This window comes from Nicotiana tomentosiformis, chromosome 12 (assembly GCF_000390325.3).
Source record: "Nicotiana tomentosiformis chromosome 12, ASM39032v3, whole genome shotgun sequence".
In the NCBI taxonomy this organism is placed as follows: Eukaryota; Viridiplantae; Streptophyta; class Magnoliopsida; order Solanales; family Solanaceae; genus Nicotiana; species Nicotiana tomentosiformis.
The window spans coordinates 80,928,327-80,947,457 of record NC_090823.1 but is presented as its reverse complement, the minus strand read 5'-3'; the positions used below and the strand labels follow the sequence as shown (position 1 = coordinate 80,947,457).

At 44.9% G+C, this 19,131-nt stretch overlaps 1 protein-coding gene across 1 annotated transcript; it reads left to right on the top strand.

The window, feature by feature from the left end:
• Positions 1–9,842: 9,842 nt before the first annotated feature.
• Positions 9,843–10,148, top strand: LOC138902933 (uncharacterized). Its single transcript, XM_070190836.1, has one exon. It carries the CDS (start codon positions 9,843–9,845, stop codon positions 10,146–10,148), a length of 306 nt encoding a protein of 101 aa, XP_070046937.1.
• The last annotated feature ends 8,983 nt before the right edge of the window (positions 10,149–19,131 follow it).

Genomic DNA, 19,131 nt, shown 5'->3' with positions numbered 1-19,131 from the left:
GTGGTTTTAGCGTTGTTTGATGTGATTTTAAGGCTCGACTAAGTTCGTATCGTGTTTTAGGACTTGTTGGTATATTTAGTTGAGATCCCGGGGGCCTCGGGATGATTTCATACGGTTAACAGATCAAATTTGGAATTTGAAAGATTGCTGAAGCACTAGCTCTGGTGCAATCGCACCTGCGAAATTTTAATTTGCAGGTGCGAGCTCGCAGAAGCGAGCAGGGGAGCGCAGAAGCAGCCTGAGAAGGGGAGTGCAGTGGTCGCAGGTGCGAGGGGATTTCCGCACCTGCGTGGTCGCAAATATGGCGTGTTTGGGGAAGAAGCGGAGTTGGCCAGCTAGGGGTCTATGCGCAGGTGTGATGGAATTTTCGCACATGCGAGAGCGCAGATGTGAAGGAAGCGTCGCAGAAGCGAAGGAGGGCATGAGAGGTATGTACGCAGAAGCGGAGGAAATTCTACAAAAGTGAAACTGCAGGTGCGGTTAAGTGATCCGCAGAAGCGAAAAGGCTGGGCAGTGTATTAAAATCGAGGTTCCGTGATTTTCATCATTTTGGACATTTCAAGCTCGGCTTAGGCAATTTTTGAGAGGGATTTTGAAGGTATTCTTGAGGTAAGTCACTTGTGATCATTTTTATTCAATAATTTTGGTTCCCCATTGAATTTTTCACCTAGTGTGTGTGTGTTTTTGAGGTGTAATTTTGGGAGTTAAGGCTAGAGATTTGAAGAGTTTAATTTAGAGATTTGAGTAATGATTTGGTATCGGAATTTGGTAAACTTGGTATTGTAACGACCCGACCGGTCGTTTTGCTTTCTAGAACCCCGTTCCCCTAAATAAGACTTCCCGTATATACTTTTACTGATTTATGACTTGCGGGGATGGTTGGTTCGGGATTTGGAAGAGTTTGGGTTGAAATCGGAACACTTGGTTCCTTAAAGTTGGCTTGAAAGGCCAAGTTTGACTTTGGTCAACATTTTAAGCAAACGACCTCAGAATCGGGATTTGACGGTTCCAATAGGTTTGTATGATGATTGCGGACTTGGGCATATGTTCGGATCGAGTTTTGGATGACCCGACAGCGTTTTGGCACCCAATAGTGAAAGTTGGTTCTTGAATGTTTTAGAAGTTCTTTAAATTTGGTTTGGAGCGGGTTTTGGTGATATCGAGGTCCAAATAGAATTCCGAGATCGGATAGTTCCGTAGTGTCATTTAAGACTTGCACGCAAAATTTGGTGTCATTCCGAGTAGTATAAGTACGTTTCGGCGCATTGGAAGTAAATTGAAGAACTTGAAATTCTTAAGTTTGATTCAATTAGTTTTAGGGTGTGATTCTTAGTTTTAATATTAATTCGGGCGTTCCGAAAGTTCGAGCGAGTCCATTTTCTAATTTCAAAGTTGTTGGTACGTTCGAACGGGTCCCCGGGGGCCCCGAGTGTCAATCGGACGAGGCTCAAACCAAGTTGGAATTTGGAAGCCTAAGCTGAAGCTCCAGCTGCTGTCATAATCGCACCTGCGCTTGGTCAGCCGCAGGTGCGAGCTCGCAGGTACGAGCCCATGATCGCAGATGCATCCCAGCGTAGGCTGCCCAGTCATCGCAGAAGCAGAAGAAGGACCGCACCTGCGAAAGCCCATGTGCGAAGGAAGGCATTGCAGGAGTGGGCAGTGTCGCAGATGCGCGTCGTTTGTCGCTGATGCGTGGCCGCAAGTGCGATCACCTGGGCACAAAAGCGAGATGAGGCAGCCTGGCTTTGGTCTGCACCTGCGCGAGTTGTCCGCAAAAGCGAAGCCGTAGGTGCGTCAATTTAACCGCAGGTGCGGAAGTCGTTGTAGGGCAGTGTGTTTTAAATCGAACTTTGAGCACTTTTGCGCACTTCTTACTCTTCTTGGGGGCGATTTTGGAGCTAGTTAGAGAGGGAATTTCCATCAACTAGTTGAGGTAAGTAATTTCTATCAAATGTGAGTTAAATACATAGTTTATGGGTAGATTATAATATGTAAATTGGTAAAAAATTTGGGTTTAGATGAAAACCTAGATTTTTGATAAAAATAGGATTTAACCACGAAATTTGTTATGAAATTTAGTAAAAATCATATGTTTATGTTCCTAAGGTTATGGGTAACAACTTTCTTTAAAAATTTCTACAAATCCGAGCATGTGGGCCCGGGGTGATTTTTGAAATCTTGCAATTTAAGTTGGATAATCACTTAAATGGTAGAATTATGAACCTTTGAGCATAGATTGATTAGTTTATGTAATGTTTGACTAGCTTCGAATCGTTTGGCGTCAAATTTGGAGATTTGAGCGCGTTCTTAAATTGGGAAGTATGCTTTGAGATGAGGTAAGTCTCCGGAGTGACGAGAGTCCATACGTAGCTACTATTCCTGTTATGTCCGGGTAGTCTTAGGCTTACACCATGCCTTGTTGATATGATTATTGCTTTATGTATATTGTTTGTCTTGAGAAGGGAGGAATGAAGTGCGCTTATTAAATGTTTCAAAAGGAATTTGGAATTGAGGAAACATAATGGGATCTTAAAAGTTTTCATTTGAATGTCGTATTTTGAAAAGAATGGGAGTGTACTATAAATATTTATGAGATTCTTTGTGTAACCGCGTCGCATGTATGATTCACGAGCAGGGTAATTCCTTAAATTTATGTTTGACCGTGTCGCATGTATGATTCACGAGCGGGGAAAATAGATGCATCTATGGTTCGCGCCGTTCGACCCTCGACAGTGCATAATTTAAATATTTTGTTGGATCGGGCCGTACGACCTCGGCATAATTGCGCATGCTAATTATTTGGAAATTTTCCATGGTTTATTCTGTTTAAATGCCTTGAAATGTAAGTTGCTAAATAGTATTACTGAAATTTAAGTTATAATTATGAAAGAAAGACTTATCTCTTCCTGTTGTTGAACTGACAGTATCATTCATGATATCCATGCTTAGTATAATGCTTTAAATTACATTATTATTAACCCAGTAAGTGTCAAGTCGACCCCTCTTCGCTACTTCTTTGAGGTTAGGTGGGATACTTACTGGGTACATATTGTTTATGTACTCATGCTATGCTTCTGTACTTAATTGTACAGGATCTGAGGCTGGTGCATCTTGTTACCCGCCCGACGCGCATACCTGATTTTTGACCGAGACTTCACGGTGAGCTGCCTTTCTGAGCCGTTCAACAGCATGTCGGAGTTTCTCTTTTGTTTTATCTGTCTATTCTATTTTAGACAGTAGGATAGTCATCTTTTGTATATTCTACTAGTTGCCCACACACTTGTGACACCAGATCTTGGCACTTATTAGTAGACTTTGATTTTTGGGTTGTAATTTGATAGTTATAACTGCTTTTAGATGTTTCTGTTGTTTGCCTTAAAATCCTTTATTTATTAGATGCTTTAAACGTAAGTAAAGCTAAATGTCAAAATTTCTTCATAAACAAAAGAAAAAGAATGGGAAATCACTATGTAGTTCACTGTTGGCTTGTCCAGCAATGGTGCTGGACGCCATCACGGCCTGCCATGAAGTTGGGTCGTGATAGGTATGGTTGGACTCGTAGTTGAATGGGCTTCCGGATTTTGTAACTTTTGTTGGATTCCGAGATATGGGCTCGGGGGTCGACTTTGAGTTGAATTTTTTACTTTTGATTAAGAATTTAGTATTTTCTTATGAAATTGATTCCTATAGCTTGAGTTGATCATATCGAATTATTTGTGGCTAGATTCGAAGCATTCGGAGGCCGATTCGCGAAGCAAGGGCTTGTTGGAGTAGAGTTTTGCACAGTTTGAGGTAAGTAACACTTCTAAACTTGGTTTTGAGGGTATGAAACCCCGAATTTCGTGTTATGTGATTGGTGTTGAGGTGACGCACATGCTAGGTGACGGGCGTGTGGGTGTGCACCGTAAGAATTGTGACTTGGTCGATTCCATGGAGCTGTATAGTTGAATAATCTTGTTGTTAACCGTATTTTCACCATGTGTTAGAACAATTGAGTTGTCAGTCATGTTAGAAATCCTGCTTAGGCGACATGTTGGTACCGTTGGGACCCACATAAGTTGTGTTACATGTTGAATTATTTGCTTAATTTTTCATTTTTACTCAGTCACAGCTATTATTTGCATATTGTATCCTAGTCTCTGTTATCCTTTATTGGTACATCATATCATCATTATTTGGGCTGATTATCATGACTCTTGTGAGCCCGGGAGACTAGAGAGATTAATGACTTAGCGAGGCTGAGGGTCTATTGTGAGTGATATTCATGGGATCGGGCTGCATGCTGCAGCAGGCTTTATTGATTCATGCCAGGATTTGGCTTATTATAGAGCTTGGGCTGGATAGGCCCCTCGAGAGTCTGCACATGCACAATGGGCGCAATTGCTAGCAATTTATTTACATTTGGGTTGGATCTGCTCTAGTTGTATTTGCATTTGGGCTAGATCAGCCCTGGTTTTATTTGCATTTGGGCTGGATCTGCCTGTTCTATGCTGAATTTTATTGTAAAACCTGAAAGCATGTCTAAATTCTTGTATTGTCACTTGTAGATTATGAATTTCTGAGACCTCACTCTCATATTTTTCTGTAACTTTCTGTACTGTTAATGCTGTATGTGCACTATAATACTTGAACCCGTCACTACTTTTAGTCCAAAGGTTAGATTGTTATTTATTGAGTTGGTTGTACTCATGCTACACCCTGCACCTCCTGTGCAGATCCAGGTGTTTTCGTTTACGGCGGTTGCTGATTCACAGAGCTGAGACATTCGGAGATCATCAAGGTAGCTGCTTTGGGCGTCCGCAGTCCTTGACTCTCCTCCCCTATCCTCCAGTTTATTTATTTGGTTCTACTTTCCAGACATTGTACCAGACTATGTCATTATGTAGTTGCTCATGTACTCAGTGACACCCCAATTTTAGGAAAACTTATGTGTTGCATTATGATATTCTATTCCATTTTATGAGATTCTTATTTATTTAAACCGTTTTAGTAAATTTCAAGTTGAAAGTGTCGGAATTGTCTGAGTAGTCGGCTTGCCTAGTACTATGATAGGCGCCATCATGACAGGTTGGGTTTTGGGTCATGACAAGTTAGTATTAGAGCCTAGGTTACATATGTCTCACGAGTCACGAGCAGGTTTAGTAGAGTCTTGTGGATCGGTACGGAGACATCCGTATCTATCTTCGAGAGGTAGCCGAACCCTTAGGAAAACTTCACATTCTTGTATTCTTGTCGTGCGAATTTGTTGATTCCGAAAACTAAACTTATGTTATTCTATTCTCTCACAGATGGTGAGGACACGTGCTACCACACAGGGCGCACAACCACTAGTACCACCGGCTAGGGCCAAGAAAGGCCGGGTCGCGGTAGGGGCCGCGATAGGGACATAGGTGCAACCTATACATCAGTTAGAGTAGCGCCTGCAGATCCACCAGTTGCTCCAGCTCAGGAGCAAGTTCCAGATGTGGTTGAGCCGGTAGGGCCAGCTTAGGCACCAGCTGTGTCGATTGTGATTCCAGGCCTTCAAGAGGCTTTGACTTAGATTTTGACTATGTGCACTAGCCTTTCTTAGGCGGTTTCTGTTCAGACGGTTCCAGTCACTTCTTAGGCCGGGGGAGGTACTCAAATTCCCACCGCCCATACTCCAGAGCAGGTGATGCAGGGTCTTCAGACATCGGGGGTACTACCAGCCCAGCTGGTTGCAGTTGCTCATGCCCAGGTGGGTCCTGTTATGACTGATGATGAGCAAAGGAGACTGAGAGATTTGGAAGGCTCCAGCCTCCATCATTTAGTGGGGCTGAGTCAGAGGATGCCTAGGACTTCTTGGATAGGTGCCAGCAGATTTTTCGCACGACGGGTATTCTGGAGACCAGTGGGGTCTCGTTCACTACTTTTTAGTTTACTGGGGTTGCCTTCACATGGTGGGAGGCCTATGAGAGGCGTAGGCTAGTTGGTGCAGCACCACTTACATGGCATGGGTTCTCCATTCTCTTCTTGGAGAAGTTTGTGCCACAAACCCGCAGGGAGGAGCTGCGCAGACATTTCAAGCAGCTATGTTAGGATGGAATGTCTGTGACCCAATATGAGATGAGGTTTTTAGAGTTGGCTCGTCACGCAGTTTGGTTGGTTCCCACTGAGTGGGAAAGGATTAGGAGGTTCATTGACGACATCTATTATCGGTACCATTTTGTTATAATTCGAGAGAGTGTATCAGGTTCTACGTTCGACGAGGTGGTTGTTATTGCTCGGTGTCTAGAAATGGTTCGTAGTCAGGAGCGTGAGGAAAGGGAGGTCAAAAGGCCTCATGGTTTGGGTGGTTTCAGTGGTGTTCCTTCTGGGGGACAGTCCTACCACAGCAGGGGTCGTCCTTATAGGCCCCCTTAGATGTCTCGTCTAGTTCAACGTGGTGCATCATCTAGCCATGGTTAGTTCAGTGCTAGACCGGGTTAGTCACCTCTCAGTGCTCTCCCAGCTCAGAGTTCATCTCGTGCACCTTCAGTTTAGGGTTCATCTGCACTAGTTTCCTCTGGTAGTTATTCTGGTTCATGTGGTTCACCTTAGCATTTGCCACTATTTCCTGAGAGGGGATGTTTCGAGTGTGGAGAGTTGGGTCATGTGAAGAAGTTTTGTCTCTACCTTATCGGAGATCCAGTTCAGCAGAGGAGTCAGGCCACGACTTCAACACCAGTTACTTCACCACCCGTCCAGCCATCTCGAGGTAGGGCTTAGGCAGCTAGAGGTCGCCCTAGAGGAGGAGGCCGCTTAGCTGGCGGTCAAGCCCGATTCAATACTATTCCTGCCAGACCAGATGTTGTTGCTACAGACACAATGATAACAGGTATTGTCTCAGTATGCCACAAATATGCTTCTTTATTATTTGACCCTGGTTTCACTTATTCGCATGTATCATCGTATTTTGCTTGTTATCTGGATATGCCCCATGAGTCCTTAGTTTCATTTGTTCATGTCTCTATGCCAGTGGGCGATACTATTGTTATGGACCATATATATCGATCGTGTGTAGTGACTATTGGGGGATTGGAGACTAGAGTTGATCTCTTATTGCTTAGTATGGTCGATTTTGATGTGATCTTGGGTATGGATTAGTTGTCTCCATGTCATGCTATTCTGGATTGTCATGCCAAGACCGTGACATTGGCGATTCCGGGGTTGCCAAGGATTAAGTGGAGAGGTTCTCTGGATTACGTTCCCAGCAAGGTGATTTCTTATTTGAAGACCCAACAGATGGTTGGGAAGGGGTGTATGTCTTATTTGGCCTTTGTGAGGAATGTTGATGCTGATACTCCTACTATTGATTCTGTTCCGGTGGTGCAAGACTTTCCAGATGTATTTTTTGCAGACCTGCTGGCATGCCGCCCGACAGGGATATTGACTTTGGTATTGACTTGGTGCCAGGCACTCAGCCCATTTCTATTCCTCCGTATCGAATGACACCAGCTGAGTTGAAGGAATTGAAAGAAAAACTTCAGGAACTTCTTGATTAGGGGTTTATTAGGCCCAATGTGTTGCCTTGGGGTGCACCGGTTCAGTTTGTGAAGGAGAAGGATGGTACTATGCGGATGTGGATCGATTATAGGCAGTTGAACAAAGTTATAATCAAGAACAAGTATCCTTTTCCGCGCATTGATAATCTATTCGACCAGCTTCAAGGAGCGAGGGTGTTTTCTAAGATTGATTTGAGGTCTGGGTATCACTTGTTGAAGATTCGGGAGACGGATATTCTAAAGACAGCATTCAAAACCCGTTATGGTCACTATGAGTTCCTTGTGATGTCTTTTGGGATGACCAACGCCCCAGCGACATTCATGCATCTGATGAACAGTGTCTTTCAGCCATATCTTGATTCGTTTGTCATTATATTCATTGATGATATCCTGGTGTACTCACATAGCCAGAAGGAGCATGCCCAGCATTTGAGGATTGTACTACATCGGCTGAGGGAGGAGAAACTTTATGCCAAGTTCTCCAAGTGTGAGTTTTGGCTTAGTTCGGTGGAGTTCTTGGGGCATATGGTGTCTAGTAAGGGGAATAATGTGGATCCAAAGAAGATAGAGGCGGTTCAGAGTTGGCCCAGATCGTCCTCAGCTACAGAGATTCGGAGCTATCTCGACTTGGCCGATTATTATCGTCGCTTTGTGGAGGGTTTCTCCTCTATTGCATCGCATTTGACCAAATTAACCTAGAAGGGTGGTCCTTTCAGGTTGTCAGATGAGTGTGAGGAGAGCTTTCAGAAGCTCAAGACTGCCTTGACCACAACTCCAGTTCTAGTTTTGCCTTCAGCGTCAGGCTCTTATATAGTGTATTATTATGCTTCTCGGATTGGTATTGTGTGTGTCTTGATGTAGGGGGTAGAGTGATTGCTTATGCTTCGCGTCAATTGAAGCCTCATGAGAAGAACTACCTTATTCATGATTTGGAGTTAGCTGCCATCATTCATGCATTGAAGATTTGGAGGCACTATCTATATGGAGTGTCTTGTGAGGTATTTATAGATCATCGGAGTCTCCAGCACTTGTTCAAACAAAAGGATCAAAAGTTGAGGCAGCGGAGATGGCTGAAGCTGCTAAAGGACTATAATATTACTATTCTGTATCATCCCGGGAAGGCCAATGTGGTGGTCGATGCCTTGAATAGAAAGGCGGTGAGTATGGGTAGCCTTACATTCATTCCTATTGGTGAGAGACCGTTTGTAGTTGATGCTCAGGCCTTGGCCAACCAGTTCGTGAGATTAGATATTTCGGAGCCCAGTCAGGTTCTAGCTTGTGTGGTTTCTCGGTCTTCCTTATATGATCGATTAGAGAGCGCTAGTATGATGATCCCCATTTGCCTGTCCTTATGGACACAGTTCAGCACGATGATGCTAAGTATGTTACTATTGGGGATGATAGGGTGTTGAGGATGCAGGGTCAGATTTGTGTGCCTAATGTAGATAGGCTACGTGAGTTGATTCTTGAGGAGGCCCACAATTCGCAGTATTCTATTCATCCAGGTGCCGCGAAGATGTACCAGGACTTCAGGCAGCACTACTGGCGGAGGAGGATGAAGAAGGATATAGTGGGGTTTGTAGCTCAGTTCCTAAATTGTCAGCAGGTGAAGTATGAGCATCAGAGACAGGGCGGATAGCTCCAAAGGCTTGAGATTCCGGAGTGGAAATGGGAGCGTATCACCATGGACTTTTTAGTTGGACTCTCATAGACTTCGAGGAAGTTTGATTCTATTTGGGTGATTGTGGATCGGCTGACCAAGTCCACGCACTTCATCCCAGTTGGGACTACTTATTCTTTGGAGCGGTTGGTGGAGATTTACATCCGCGAGATTGTTCACCTTCACGGTGTACCGGTATCCATCATTTCAGATTAGGGCACGCAGTTTACATTGCAATTTTGGAGAGCCGTGCAGCTAGAGTTGGGCACACAGGTTGATCTGAGCACAACATTTCAGCCTCAGACGGACGGGCATTCCGAGCGTACTATCAAATATTGGAGGATATGATAGGCGCTTGTGTTATAGATTTTGGGGGTTCATGGGATCAATTTCTGTCGCTCGCAGAGTTTGCCTACAATAACAACTACCAATCGAGCATTCAGATGTCTCTATATGAGGCTTTGTATGGGAGATGGTGTCGGTATCTGGTGGGATAGTTTGAGCTGGGTGAGGCTAGGCTATTGGGTACTGACTTGGTTCGGGATGCTTTGGATAAGGTTAAATTGATTCAGGATCGGCTTCGCACTGCGAAGTCTAGACAAAAAAGTTATGCCGATCGAAAGGTTCGTGATGTTGCTTACATGGTTGGGGAGAAGGTACTGCTCAAGGTTTAACCCATGAAGGGTGTTATGAGGTTCAGGAAGAGGGGAAAATTGAGCCCTCGATATATTGGGCCGTTTGAAGTATTTCAGAGGATTGGGGAGGTGGCTTACAAGATTGCCTTGGCGCCTAGTTTGTCGAGTGTTCATCTAGTATTTCATGTTTCTACGCTCTGGAAGTATGTCGGTGATCCATCACATGTTCTGGATTTCAGGACAGTTCAGTTGGATGGTGATTGGACTTATGATGTGGAGCCGGTGGCCATTTTGGATCAGAAGGTTCAAAAGTTGAGGTCAAAAGACATAGATTCAGCGAAGGTGTAGTGGAGAGGTCAGCCAGTTGAGGAGGCTACTTGGGAGATCGAGTGGAAGATGCGGAGCAGATATCCACACCTATTTGAGACTCCAAGTACGATTCTAGAATAGTATGAGAATGAATGTTTGTTTAAGTGGGGGAAGATGTAACGACCCGGCCGGTCGTTTTGAGAGTTGTAGCCCCGTTCCCCCATTTAGTGATCATTTTATGCTTAATAATTGTTAAGTGACTTGCGGGGTAGCTGGTTCGATTTACGGAATATTTCAGAATGAGTTAAGGCACTTAGACTTAAGGTTTGAAAGCTTAAGTTAAAAAGGCTGACCGGATGTGAATTATGTATAAATGGTTCTGGAATGGAGTTTTGATGGTTCTAAACAGCTTCGTTGGTTGATTTTGGACTTAGGAGTTTGTCCGAATAGTGATTTGGAGGTCCGTAGTTGAATTAGGCATGAAATGGAGAAAATTGGAAATTTAGAAGTTTGACCGAGAGTGGACTTTGTGGTTACCAGGCTCGGATTGGGGTTTCGCAAATCGGAGTAAGTCTGTGGTGCACTTGTGACTTGTGTTATAAATTTGAGGTCAATCGAACGTGATTTGATAGGTTTCGGTATCGAATGCAGAAGTTGGAAGTTCAAAAATTTATTAGGCTTGAATCGATGCGCGATCCGTGGTTTTAACATGTTTCATGTGATTTGAAGGCTCGACTAAGTTCGTATTATTTTTTTGGACTTGTTGGTATACTTGGTTGAGGTCGTGGGGGCCTCGGGTTAGTTTCAGATGGTTAACAGATCGAATTTGGGATTTGAAAGATTACTAAAGCACCAGCTCTGGTGCAATCGCACCTGCAGAATTGTGATTCGCAGGTGCGAGTTCGCAGAAGCAAGCAGGGGAGCGCAGAAGCAGCCTGGGAAGGGGAGTGCAGTGGTCGCAGGTGCGAGGGTATTTCCGCACCCGCGTGGTCGCAGATGCGGCATGTTTGGCGTAGAAGCGGAGTTGGCCAGCTGAGAGTCTGTGCGCAGGTGCGATGGAATTTCCGCACCTGCGAGAGCGTAGATATGGAGGAAGCATCGCAGAAGCGAAGGAGGGCATGAGAGGTATGTACGCAGAAGCGGAGGAAATTCTACAAAAGTGAAACTGCAGGTGCGGTTAAGTTATCCGCAGAAGCGAAAAGGCTGGGATGTGTATTAAAATCGAGGGTTCCGTGATTTTCATCATTTTGGACATTTGAAGCTCTGCTTAGGCGATTTTTGAGAGGGATTTTGAAGGACTTCTTGAGGTAAGTCACTTATGATTATTTTTATTCAATAATTTTGGTTCCCCATTGAATTTCCCACCTAGTTTGTGTGTTGTTGAGGTGTAATTTTAGGAGTTGAGGCTAGGGATTTGGAGAGTTTAATTTGGGGATTTGAGTGGTGATTTGGTATCAGAATTTGGTAAACTTGGTATGGTTGGACTCGTGGTTGAATGGGCTTCCGGAGTTAATGACTTTTATTAGATTTCGAGATGTGGGCCCGGGGGTCGGCTTTGAGTTGACTTTTTGACTTTTGATTAAGAATTTATTATTTTATTATGGGATTGAATCCTATAGCTTGAGTTGATCGTATCGAATTGTTTGTGGCTAGATTTGAGGCATTCGGAGTCCGATTCGCGAAGCAAGGGCTTGTTGGAGTAGAATTTTGCACAGTTTGAGGTAAGTAACACTTCTAAACTTGGTTCTAAGGGTATGAAACCGCGAATTTTGTGTTACGTGATTGGTGTTGAGGTGACGCACATGCTAGGTGACGGGCGTGCGGGTGTGCACCGAAAGAATTGTGACTTGGTCGAGTCCTTGGAGCTGTATAGTTGAATAATCTTGTTGTTAACCGTATTTTCACCATGTGTTAGAATAATTGAGTTGTCAGCCATGTTAGCAATCCTGCTCAGGCTACATGTTGGTACTGTTGGGACCCACAAAATTTGTGTTACATGTTGAATTATTTGCTTAATTTTTCATTTTTACTCAATCACAACTATTATTTGCATATTGTATCCTAGTCTCTGTTGTCCTTTATTGGTACATCATATCATCATTGTTTGGGCTGATTATCATGATTCTTGTGAGCCCGAGAGACTGGAGAGACTAATTACTGAGCGAGGCTAAGGGTCTATTGTGAATGATATTCATGGGATCGGGCTGCATGCCGCAACATGCTTTATTGATTCATGCTAGGATTTGGCTTATTATAGAGCTTGGGATGGATCAGCCCGTCCGAAGGCTGCACATCCACAGTGGGCACAATTGCTAGCAATTTATTTACATTTGGATTGGATCTACCCTTGTTTTATTTGCATTTGGGCTGGACCAACCCTGGTTTTATTTGCATTTGGGCTAGATCTGCCCTGTTCTATGTTGAATTTTATTGCAAAACCTGAAAGCATGTCTAAATTCTTGTACTGTCACTTGCAAATTATGAATTTCTGAGACCTCACTGTCATATGTTTTTGTAACTTTACGTACTGTTAATGCTGTATGTGGACTGTAATACTTGAACCCGTCACTACTTTCAGTCCAAAGGTTAGATTTGTTACTTATTGAGTTGGTTGTACTCACGCTACACCCCACACCTGGTGTGGAGATCCAGGTGTTTTTGTTCACGGCGGTTGCTGATTCACAGAGCTGAGACATTCGGAGATCATCGAGGCAGCTGCTTTGGTCGTCTGCAGTCCTTGACTTCCCTCACCTATCCTTTAGTTTATTTATTTGGTTCTACTTTCCAAACAGTGTACCAGACTATGTCATTACGTGGATGCTCATGTACTCAGTAACATCCCGGTTTTAGGAAAACGTATGTGTTGAGTTATGATATTCCATTCCATTTTATGAGATTCTTATTTATTTAAACTGTTTTACTAAATTTCAAGTTGAAAGTGTTGGAAATGTCTGAGTAGTCGGCTTGCCAAGTACCATGATAGGCGCCATCACGATAGGGTGGGTTTTGGGTCGTGACAAGTTGGTATCAGAGCCTAGGTTACATAGGTCTCACGAGTCATGAGCAGGTTTAGTAGAGTCTCGTGGATCAGTACAGAAATGTCTGTACTTATCTTCGAGAGGTTGCCGAACCCTTAGGAAAACTTCACATTCTTGTATTCTTGTCGTGCGAATTTGTTGATTCCAAAAACTAAACTTCTGCTATTCTATTCTCTCACAGATGGTGAGGATACGTGCTACCAGATAGGACGGACAACCATTAGTACCACTGGCTATGGCCACGGGAGGCCGAGTCACAGTAAGGGCATAAGTGCTCCAGCTCAGGAGCAGGTTCGAGATATGGTTGAGCCAGTAGGGCCAGCTCAGGCACCAGCTGTGCCCATTGTGATTCTAGGTTTCAGGAGGCTTTGACTCAAATTTTGACTGTGTGCACTAGCCTTGCTCAGGCGGTTTCTATTCAGACTGCGCCAGTCATTTCTTAGGCCGAGGAAGGTACTCAAACTCCCACCGCCCGTACTCTAGAGCAGGTGATGCAGGGTCTTTAGACACCAGGGGTACTACCAGCCCAATCAGTTATAGTTGCTCATACCCAGGTGGGTCCCATTATGACTGATGATGAGCAGAGAAGACTAGAGTGATTTGGGAGGCTCCAGCCTCCATCATTCAGAGTGGCTGAGTTAGAGGATTCATATGACTTCTTGGATAGGTGCCAGTGGATTCTTCGCACATCGCATATTCTGGAGACCAGTGGGGTCTCATTCACTACTTTTCAGTTTACTGGGGCTGCCTTCAGATGGTGGGAGGCCTATGAGAGGTGCAGGATAATCGGTGCAGCACCACTTACATGGCATGGGTTCTCCGTTCTCTTCTTGGAGAAGTTTGTGCCACAGACACACAGGGAGGAATTGCGCAGGCAGTTCGAGCAGCTACTTTAGGATGGCAAGTCTGTGACCCAATATGAGATGAGGTTTTCAGTGTTGGCTTATCACGCAGTTTGGTTGGTTCCCACTGAGTGGGAAAGGACTAGGAGGTTCATTGACGGCCTCTACTATCGGTACCATTTTTTAATGACTCGGGAGAGTGTATCAGGTGCTATGTTCGACGAGGTGGTTTATATTGCTCGGCGGCTAAATATGGTTCGTAGTCAGGAGCGTGAGGAGAGGGAGGCCAAGAGGCCTCGTGGTTTGGGTGGTTTTAGTGTTCCTTCTAGGGGACAGTCCTACCATAACAGAGGTCGTCCTTATAGGCCCCATCAGATGTATCATCTAGTTCATCGTGGTGCATCATCTAGACATGGTTTGTTTAGTGCTAGACCGGTTCAGTCACCTCTCAGTACTCTCCCAACTCAGAGTTCATCTCGTGCACCTTCAGTTCAGGGTTCATCTGCACTAGGTTCCTCTCGTAGTTATTCTGGTTCACGGGGTCTGCCTTAGTATTTGCCACCAATTTCCGAGAAGGGATGTTTCGAGTGTGGAGAGTTGGGTCATGTGAAGAAGTTCTCTCCCCACCTTACGGGAGGTCCAGTTCAGCAGAGGATTCAGGCCACGACTTCAACACCAGTTACTTCACCACCCGCCCAGCCAGCTCAGGGTGGGGCTCAGGCAGCTAGAGGTCGCCCTAGAGGAGGAGGCCGATTAGGTGGCTGTCAGGCCTGATTCTATGCTATTCCTGATAGACCAGATGTTGTTGTTGCTATAGACACAGTGATCACATGTATTGTCTTAGTATGCCACAGGGATGCTTCTTTATTATTTGACCCTGGTTCCACTTATTCGTATGTATCATCGTATTTTTCTCGTTATCTGGATATGCCCCGTGAGTCCTTAGTTTCATCTGTTCATGTCTCTATGCCAATGAGCGATACTATTATTGTGGACCGTGTATATTGGTCGTGTGTAGTGACTATTAGGGGATTGGAGACTAGAGTTGATCTTTTATTGCTTAGTATGGTCTATTTTGACGTGATCTTGGGTATGGATTGGTTGTCTCCATGTCATGCTATTCTGGATTGTCACGCCAAGATCGTGACGTTGGCGATGCCAGGGTTGCCAAGGATCAAGTGGAGAGGTTCTCTAGATTACGTTCCCAGCAGGGTGATTTCTTATTTGAAGGCCCAACAGATGGTTGAGAAGGGGTGTCTATTTTATTTGGCCTTTGTGAGGAATGTTGATGCTGATACTCCTACTATTGATTATGTTTCGGTGGTGCGAGACTTTCATTATGTGTTTCCTACAGACCTACTAGGCATGCCGCCTGACAGGGATATTGACTTGGTGCCTGGCACTCAGCCCATTTCTATTCCTCCGTATCGAATGGTACCAACTGAGTTGAAGAAATTGAAAGAACAATTTCAGGAACTTCTTGATAAGAGGTTTATTAGGTACAGTGTGTCACCTTGGGGTGCACCGGTTCTATTTGTGAAGAAGAAGGGTGGTATTATGCGGATGTGCATTGACTATAGGTAGTTGAACAAAGTTACAATCAAGAACAAGTATCCTTTGTCGCGCATTGATGATCTATTCGACCAGCTTCAGGGAGCGAGAGTGTTTTCTAAGATTGATTTGAGGCCTGGGTATCACCAGTTGATGATTCGAAACTCGGATATTCTAAAGATAGCATTCAGGACCCTTTATGGTCACTATGAGTTCCTTGTGATGCCTTTTGGGCTGACCAAAGCCCCATCGGCATTCATGTATATGATGAACAGTGCCTTTCAGCCATATCTCAACTCGTTTGTTATAGTATTCATTGATGATATCCTGGTGTACTCACGTAGCTAGGAGGAGCATGCCCAACATTTGAGGATTATACTACATCGGCTGAGGGATGAGAAGCTTTATGCCATGTTCTCCAAGTGTGAGTTTTGGCTTAGTTCGGTGGCGTTCTTGGGGCACGTGGTGTCCAGTGACGGTATTAAGGTGGATCCAAAGAATATAGATGTGGTTCATAGTTGTCCCAGACCATCCTCAGCTACGGAGGTTCGGAGCTTTCTTGGCTTGGCTGGTTATTATCGTCGCTTCATGGAGGGTTTCTCGTCTATTGCATCGCCTTTCACCAAATTGACCCAGAAAGGTGCTCCTTTCCGATGTTCGGATGAGTGCGAGGAGAGCTTTCAGAAGCTCAAGACTGCCTTGACCACAACTCCAGTTATAGTTTTGCCTTCAACGTCAGGCTCTTATACATTGTATTGTGATGCTTCTCGGATTGGTATTGGGTGTGTCTTGATGCAGGGAGGTAGAGTGATTACTTATGCTTCACGTCAGTTGAAGCCTCATGAGAAGAACTACCATGTTCATGATTTGGAGTTGGCTGCCATCATTAATGCATTAAAGAATTGGAGGCACTATCTCTATGGAGTGTCTTGTGAGGTATTTACAGATCAATGTAGTCTCCAACACTTGTTCAAACAAAAGGATCTAAACTTGAGGCAGCGGAGATGGTTGGAGCTGCTAAAGGACTATGATATTACTATTCTATATCATCCCGGGAAGGCCAATGTGGTGGCTGATGCCTTGAGTAGAAAGGCGGTGGGTATGGGTAGCCTTGCATTCATTCCTGTTGGTGAGAGACCGCTTGTAGTTCATGTTCAGGCCTTGGCCAACCAGTTCGTGATATTAGATGTTTTGGAGCGTAGTCGGGTTCTAGCTTGTGTGGTTTCTCGGTCTTCCTTATATGATCGCATCAGAGAGCGCTAGTATGATGATCCCATTTGCTTGTCCTTAAGGACACGGTTCAACACGGTGATGCTAAGGATGTTACTATTGGGGATGATGGGGTGTTGAAGATGCATGGTCGAATTTGTGTGCCTAGTGTAGATGGGCTACGTGAATTGATTCTTGAGGAGGCCCACAGTTCGCGGCATTTCATTCATCCGGGTGCCGCAAAAATGTACCAGGACTTGAGGCAGCACTACTGGTGGAGGAGGATCAAGAAGGATATAGTGGGATTTGTAGCTTGGTCTAGAGGCTTCGATTACGGAGTGGAAATGGGAGCGTATCACCGTGGATTTTGTAGTTGGACTCCCATGGACTTCGAGGAAGTTTGATGCTATTTGGGTGATTGTGGATCGGCTTACCAACTCCGTACACTTCATCCTAGTTGCGACTACTTATTCTTCGAAGCGGTTGGCGGAGATTAACATCCGTGAGATTGTTCGCCTTCATGGTGTGCCGGTATCCATCATTTCAGATCGGAGCATGCTGTTTACATTGCAATTTTGGAGAGTCGTGCAGCGAGAGTTGGGTACACAGGTTGAGCTGAGTACAACATTTCACCCTCAGACGGACGGGCAGTCTGAGCGCACGGAGGATATGCTAGGTGCTTGTGTCATAGATTTCGGGGGTTCATGGGATCAGTTTCTGCCGCTCGTAGAGTTTGCCTACAACAATAGCACCCAATCGAGCATTCAGATGGATCCGTATGAGGCTTTGTATGGGAGACGGTGTCTGTCTCTGGTGGGATGGTTTTAGCCGGGTGAGGCTAGGCTATTGGGCATTGACTTGGTTCAGGATGCTTTTGACAAGGTTAAATTGATTCAGGATCAGCTTCGCACAGCGTAGTCTAGATAGAAGAGTTACGCCGATCGGAAGGTTCGTGATGTTGCTTACATGATTTGGGAGAAGGTACTGCTCAAGGTTTCACCCATAAAGGGTGTTATGAGGTTCGGGAAGAGGGAAAAGTTGAGCCCTCGGTATATTGGGCCGTTTGAAGTGCTTCAGAGGATTGGGAATGTGGCTTACAAGCTTGCCTTGCCGCCTAGTTTGTCGAGTGTTCATCCAGTATTTCATGTTTCTATGATCCGAAAGTATGTTGGTGATGCGTCTCATGTTCTGGATTTCAGCACGTTTTAGTTGGATGGTGATTGGACTTATGGTGTGGAGCCGGTGGCCATTTTGGATCAGCAGGTCCGAAAGTTGAGGTCAAAAGACATAGCTTCAGTGAAGGTGTAGTGGAGAGGTCAGCCAGTTGAGGAGGCTACTTGGGAGACTGAGTGGGAGATGCGGAGCATATATCCACGCCTATTTGAGACTCCAGGTACATTTCTAGACCCGTTCGAGAAAGAACGTTTATTTTAGGGGGGACTACCCGACCAGTCATTTTGAGAGTTGTAGCCCCATTCCCCTATTTACTATTCATTTTATGCTTAATAATTTTTATGTGACTTTCCGGGGTAGTTGGTTCGGTTTCGGGAATGTTTCGGAATGAGTTGAGGCACATAGTCTTAAGATTTGAAAGCTTAAGTTGAAAAGGGTGACCGGACATGAATTATATGTAAATGGCTCCTGAATGGAATTTTTATGGTCCTGATAGCTTCGTTGGGTGATTTTGGACTTAGGAGTATGTCCGAATAGTGATTTGGAGGTCCGTAGTTGAATTAGGCTTGAAATGGCGAAAGTTAGAAATTTAAAAGTTTGACAGAGAGTGGACTTTGTGGTTACCGGGCTCGAATTGGGGTTCCAGAAGTTGGAGTAGGTCTGTGATGTCATTTGTGATTTGTGTGCAAAATTTGAGATCAATCAGACGTGATTTGATAGGTTTCGGCATCAAATGTAGAAGTTGGAAGTTCAAAAGTTCATTACGCTTGAATCGATGCGCGATCCATGGTATTAGCGTTGTTTCATGTGATTTGAAGGCTCGACTAAGTTTGTATCGTATTTTAGGACTTGTTGGTATATTTGGTTGAGGCCCCGGGGGCCTCGGGTTGGTTTCGGATGGTTAACAGATCGAATTTGGGATTTGAATGATTGCTGAAGCACCAGCTCTGGTGCAATCGCACCTGCGGAATTTTGATTCGCAGGTGTGAGCTCGCAGGTGCGAGCAGGGGAGCGCAGAAGCGGCCTGGGAAGGGGAGTGCAGTGGTCGCAGTTGGGAGGGGATTTCTGCACCCGCGTGGTCGCTGATGCGGTGTGTTTGGCATAGAAGCGGAGTTGGCCAGCTGAGAGTCTGCGCGCAGGTGAAATGGAATTTCCGCACCTGCAAGAGCGCAGATACGGAGGAAGCGTCGTAGAAGCGAAGGAGGGCGT